This window comes from Erigeron canadensis, chromosome 4, assembly GCF_010389155.1.
Source record: "Erigeron canadensis isolate Cc75 chromosome 4, C_canadensis_v1, whole genome shotgun sequence".
Classification (NCBI taxonomy): domain Eukaryota; kingdom Viridiplantae; phylum Streptophyta; class Magnoliopsida; order Asterales; family Asteraceae; genus Erigeron; species Erigeron canadensis.
This window is the reverse complement of record NC_057764.1, coordinates 19,122,298-19,129,021: the sequence shown is the minus strand read 5'-3', so window position 1 is coordinate 19,129,021 and position 6,724 is coordinate 19,122,298. Positions and strand designations below refer to the sequence as shown.

Below are 6,724 nucleotides of genomic sequence, written 5' to 3'. Positions count from 1 at the left end.
AAAAACCCACCTTCACCTCCAAGCCTCCAACATACCAACACCCATAAAGAAACACAGTACACACACTCACTCACATTCACAAAAATCCTAAAAAATCCTTCTTTTTTAACCTTCACCTGTAAAGTTTCACACTTTCACATGCCCACCATTTTCATCCTTATGAATCTTTATTTAGAGGCTGCTGCCTGCACACTATCTTTCTAACCTTAAAAATGCTTTCATAATGCCATTAAAATCAGACCCATTTCATAAAGTTGGAAAATTTACAGCAATTTTTGTGTTTTTTTAATTTTCTTGATGGGGGGTTTCTTGGCACCAACTGAAGCTCCATCTTTGTACACTCAAGACCAAAGAGATAATGACCATTGGAGACATTTTGACAAATCTGTTAATGCTATTTCTTTTGGTTTTGTTGCTACTGCTATCTTGATTTCAATGTTTCTTGTTATGGCTATTTTTGAGAGGTTTCTCAGAACCACCACTTCCTCGCCGGTTTTGTCACCTGACGGCGGCGGTGGTGTTGGTGGTGGCCGGAATGTTGCTGGAGGTGTTGGTTCTCAGATGGGTTCTAGTTCAAAACTTGCTCACTCTTCTCTTAAGGTTAGTTTTAATTATTTTACATTTCTACATTTTAATTAGTTTTTTTGAGTAAATAAATAAGTAAAGCATAATTTGCATAAATGTGACCACTTTTAAAAGTTTCTTGCATTAGAGGATGAAATTTTTTGTGGGTCTTGTTTGGTCATTACAAACATGAAAAAGTGCACTTAATTCTCATTTGTTGCGTGCATTTTTGCAAATTTTTATTATCTTTACTTTTTATTATTTTTTTTAACAATAAATAGGGTTCACCTTTCTTTCTTCATGTACCCAACTCCAGTTTTAGAGAAAACCAGAAAACCCTGTCTCCATTACTTGAAGCATTTTGGTCACATTAGAATTTGAACCCTTCCTTACAATCTCAGTCTCTATCATATACCAATCCATCTATTGATGATTCGTATCTTTACTTTTTATTTGAGGAAAGAAAGTTCTGTTTTTTGTTGTTTAATCTATTTATGGAATAGTTGATGACATTATCTTCTCATTTTTTTTAACCGTTAGTCGTTATTTACACTAGGGAATACCTCACCGTATAACGGTGAAGTCCTACACGTACTCTAGACTAACAATCCCTGTATTTAGTATATTTTTACTTACAAGACTTGTAAATTAAATTAATGGTTTCAATATCGGGGGCATTCTAGAGAGAAATAATAATTGAATTATTGGTAAAAAGGTCACCATTTGAACCAAGCAAAAGTCCTGTCAAACCACTTGTTCAGAATAATATACCCTAAACAATTTAACAAATATAAAATAACAAATGCCCATCTATCAAAAACTAAATGATATGACTTCGAAGATTGAAGTGCACTCTCATTTTGGGAGCATAATTAGTAACATAATTAGTGGAGTAAATGAATTTGGTGTTGTTATAGTCTTATTTGCAAATTTTTTCTTATGATAATATAAAATACACAAAGTTAGTTGAACTATTGACATTTTTTGTGAAATATTTGATAAATAATGGGTAATTTGATTGAAAGTGATTTGTTAGTATAAATTTCATTCTTTTTGTGGGGTTTTGAAGCTTTTTTAAAAAGTTTATGTTGTTCCTTTTAATTTACTTATTTAAGGCAACAACATTTTTTTTAATAAAATTGGGATGGGAAAAAGAGAAGAGTTTGCTTGGTTAAGAACATGCCATGGCCCTCTTTGTCAAAGACAAGGCCATGCTTGTGCATGCCTTTTTTGTCTCTCTTGTTTTTCTCAAACTCTCAATTTATGGGCCCTTTGTTTGAATCCTTTTTATCTATTTTCTCTAATATTTATTGATAAAACATTACATTTTGACTCAATTGTTTCATCATATTTGTATCTGTATGCTTGACACGGGCCTTTATGCCACTTTAAACAAAGCTATATGGAAATATTGTATGGTCCTTTCTGCAATTAGTTGCAATGATTTGATCACTTCAATTACATGGAAAACGTGGATGGTCCTAGATACAACACCCATTTGTCCCGGTTCAAACTTGGTCTGAACCGATTTGATCTGAATCACCCGCTTTACTCTGGTTTGATCTAGTTTGTTTCATACTTGAAAACCGCCACCCGTGAACTGGATCATGCAAAAATCTAATCTGACCCCGGTCCAACGGCTCGGACCGACTGATTTAATAAAAAGACTTAGAAAATCTAAAAGTGAACTCTTTTAATAGGACGGAGAGAATATATAGAATTTGTATTTTTCCCTTGTATTTCTTTTTGTACTATACCTTCACCAGACTCTAGGGAATTACAATTTCTGTATAATGTCACATCTTTCATGCGTGCTTTTGCTCTTGTTGCTTCTCTGCCCACACCTTGGAAATGCACTTATTACAGTTGTCTCTATCATATATAAATTTCGAATTCTAAATTATTTGCATGATTTTAATGTTAGAATATATATGACAGATAATAATTGTTATAATGATTTTATATAACTTATTGAGTTCCACTTGATTAGTGGTTAGTGTGAAATATGTAGAATATGGTTAATGGGGTAGGGATATGGTATTATACTATGCCCACAAGAGAAAAAAAAAAAACTAAAAAAAACAAGGGGTGTGAAGGTATGTTACATTTATTGATCATTTATATATCCTTATATTATATGATTATCTGTATGATTTAACTTATAGTATATGCTTGATTAGGATAGTTGTATGATTTTTGGCCCCATGTATCCAAAGATACAGCTTTAGCTGGTTTACTTGGCCCCAACTCTCTTTTGGCTACATGGAGTTGTGTTATTTTTAGTTGACACGATTATGATATATAGAAACATAGTGGGTTGTCGTGGGGCGTATGTCGTCCCATATAAGACACTTTCGATACAATTGCATATAGGATCGGCATTTAGTCAAGCCCATATATTTATTGTTATAACTCTTTTGTGAAACATATATTATGTATATATTGTACATTTATATTTTTGAAATCAGACTAGAACTCATGAACTCTAAGCGGAAGAACGTTGTTAGACCAAAACCATTTGGAAATCGATATAAATTTTCTCACCGATAGAAAATCGTCGGAATTGTGGTGAATATAAATTCGATTTTCCTGTATAGTGGATTGAACCTAGAATATAAAGTTTGATTAATGTAATTGTATAGTTTATAGTATACAAATACTTTAACTTATTAAGTGTTAATTGAGTAGACAAATTCCGTAGCACTATTGTATGATTTATTCTTTCAATATTTATATTAAATTAAGTGGATACATTTGTCTTATTGAGACATCTGATATTATTATCTAATTATCAATTTGTCGGGATCTGGCTAAACCAACATATGACCGTATTATAAGGAGTCGAATGAATCAAGGCATGATTTTGTGAAATACAATTTCAACGTTTTTTGTATTTATCCTTCTAAAATATGCTTGCGATTCTCGATCTTAGTGGCTACCAAATTGTTTGTCGTTTTTACCTTATTATACACTAAGTTAATCATCGAAAGCAAGTTTGTTTCTTGAAAACTTCAAAGGTTAACGCATCATGTCAATTTAAAATATATGTTAGTAATAATACTTATATAGATAGATTGCTTGCTTGATATAAAAAAATGTATAAGGTTTAGATCTATATGCATAACATCCATGATCTTACACGTGTATTAATTAGTATATACATATCTATATAATTATTAAAACAGTAGTTAACCTAGCCTTTTAAAGGCCTCTTCAAATTTAAAGCTATTTTTAAAATTTGTTACATAGATTTTTATCCTATGCGGCATCTCTATAGTTTTTGACAATATTTATCTCTATTTTATATGTCTTTTACAAAATTCAAAAGCAAAGAAAAAAAATCATAAACTGTATAAACTTAAAATATACTTTTAAAATTGAAAAATATTTAATTTTCAAAATAGTTATATTCAATCCTACGTATTATAATCGTACGTATTATAAACTCTAACTATGTCACATTTATCATTTGATATATTAATTTAGTTTTATTTTTTATTATCTTTTTCTTGGTGATCATGTAAACACAATTTTCATTTTTATTTAATATAAGGTTTTTTTTAAAATTTTTTTTTTATAAATATGGAGGACTTTTCTCTTTAATTTTTATATATGTTCTTATTATTATGATTAAGGTTGAAGGAAATGTTCATCAACTTAGTTGGTAAAAACCTCCATAATGCCCAATGAACATTTTGAAAATATTCAAGTGTAAACATCAATTGTTTTCATATTTATCTTTAATAACATTTTGATAGTGATATATTATACCCATATTTAACATTGTTTTATTTATATTCGCATGCTTACGAAATTAATAAGAACAATCACATTGAACTAATTAAACAAAATATTTGTTATTGTGTATGTCTACATCAAAACATTTAAATCAACACTAATTGAACAATAACTTATAATACACGCATCGCGCGGGGTAAAATACTTAGTCTTATATATATAGGTTTTAGGTAAAATAAAACAAGTATTAAAGTAAAACAAATAAAACAATAACTTTCTCTTCACTAAAATCACCGTGCATCATGAAAATCATCGTGCATCAACTAGTTTGTGAATCTTTGTGCATCAATTTAACCATGATTTAAAGGTCAAAATCTTGTCTTATTTGTTTTACTTTAATACTTATTTTACAATACCCAACCCCTATATATATATATATATATATATGGATGGAGGGTGGGTTATTTTGAGTCCAACTTAATTTGAGTTCAAAAAAGGTCCATATAACTTACACATGTGTAAGTTTTACTGTAAGTTGTAGTGGCGATGGTTGCCGTCGCCGAAGGGTCATGGTGGTTGTCAGAGATGATGGTGGTGGTGGGAGAAGATGGTTGAGATTTGATGAAATGGAAGAAAATCAATGGACTCGACTCAAATTAAAAGTGGACTCAAAATAACTATGGAAGTGTATATTCATACCTCAACAAAATGACCTAGTGATTAGACGCTTGATATGTTCACAAGAATATTGAGCCCAGGGATGTCAATGAAAAAGTTTGGAAATGGTCATGAAGATATCTCGGTTAAGTTGGTTCAGTACAACGGATCAGTCAAAAATAAAAGGGAAAAACTTATTTTGTTCATCATATGCACATACTTCCAAAGCTATATAATGGGAATATTAGTGAGTGTTATAAATTATTTTACTTATTTTATACATACTCATTTTCTAGAAAACACAAAAAAAGCAAGTCATATTAGTGTTTTTCCAAAATCAATCCAAATGTGTATGTTAATTTATGTGTGTATACATACCCAATCCAAGTGTCTTTTAAATGTTCAGAGGTTCCTTTGGAGATTCTTTTACCCCTTCGGGTAGGGTAGAATAAAGATGTCTACATCTCTTAGAATAAAGTTGTCCACATCTCATCTCTATCATATTTCATAGCAGACAAGATTAGGTAACATTGTTCCTAATCCAAGTGTACATGTTTATGCGTGTATTTTGTTTCAAGTATTTAGAGCATGTACAATGTGAATTCAATTTATGGTTGTACATATCTTCAGTGTTCAAGTATGAATTATTACATAACTTGACATAACATAATGCCATAATGCTATAGTATAGTATTAGAATAAAAAAACCTCCATTGAAAAATGGATTTCTTTTTATGGATTCCATGTTTTTACCAAAGAAGTCATCAATCTATCTATCTATAACAGATATGTCAAAAGTTGCTCTAGTATGCTAGCAAAGTCCTCAACATACTTTTACTGTTTGCTTATTTTAGATATCAGAAAATGCGAGAGAAGTTTCAGTATTGATGCCGGGAGAAGATATTCCCACCTTCATTGCTCAACCGGCTCCTGTTCCATGCCCGCCAGAGCATATTCCATGGTCGGTTGACCCATGTATTTTGTATCCAAAGCTTGCTTCAAACTCAAATTCTCAATCACACTGAGAGGGTAACCCATTGTATGTTATTGGTCACAATGTCAAACCTCATAATGGGTGATCATTGATAGATCCTTTGTTAGTTTTGTTTTTCCACTTATCTTTTCTTTTAAGATCCATTGTTAGAATTTGAAGGGTGCATGGTTTGATTATCCATGACTCACGGGCTAATAGTGTATAACCCTAATATTAATGGGTTTGATTTTGTATATATTGTTAGTATTGAAATCACACAAATGACCCTTGACTGCATTTAACTTTCTGTTTTAAGTTCTAACTTGCACTGATGGTTACAACAACGAATCGCACCATTTAACATTATTTATTGAGTTAATTACTGAAATGGTACCTCATGTTTGCGTCATATTACTGGTTTCATACCTTTCCTTTCGAAAGCTGGCTGTTAAACACCCCCCCTCCCCACGTGACTTGCACGTGAGGGGTAAATATGTAATATCACGTTTCCTAACTACTGAAATGGTACCTAACATTTGCACAATATTGCTGGTTTCATACCTATATGTTTCTTAATTACTTAAATGATACCTAATGTTTAGTTATTAATTTATTTATTTTTTTTTATTTTTTTTAATTTGTTTTTTTTTTCTTTTATAAAAATTCTCCAAAACTTGTTACAATTTAATAAAAATAGTCAGAATACACTTATAATCCACTCAAAAATAATACCAAATAGCTATTTCATAACAAAATATAAGTTTTAAAGCTCACAAATAACCAAAAATAGCA

General features: G+C 30.8%; 1 protein-coding gene across 1 annotated transcript; it reads left to right on the top strand.

Moving 5' to 3' along the window:
• On the top strand, positions 1 to 6,251 carry LOC122598116. The gene is made up of 2 exons (XM_043770717.1): positions 1 to 600; positions 5,814 to 6,251. The coding sequence occupies exons 1-2, from the start codon at positions 298 to 300 to the stop codon at positions 5,982 to 5,984; spliced, it is 474 nt and encodes a 157-aa protein (XP_043626652.1). The 5' UTR covers positions 1 to 297; the 3' UTR covers positions 5,985 to 6,251.
• Positions 6,252 to 6,724: the final 473 nt, after the last annotated feature.

Excerpts from the sequence above, each read along its gene's own strand:
- LOC122598116 (XM_043770717.1), top strand. The coding sequence starts at position 298 with ATGGGGGGTTTCTTGGCACCAACTGAAGCTCCATCTTTGTACACTCAA. Across the intron at positions 601-5,813 it reads TTGCTCACTCTTCTCTTAAG|ATATCAGAAAATGCGAGAGA; the intron begins GTTAGTTTTAAT and ends TGCTTATTTTAG.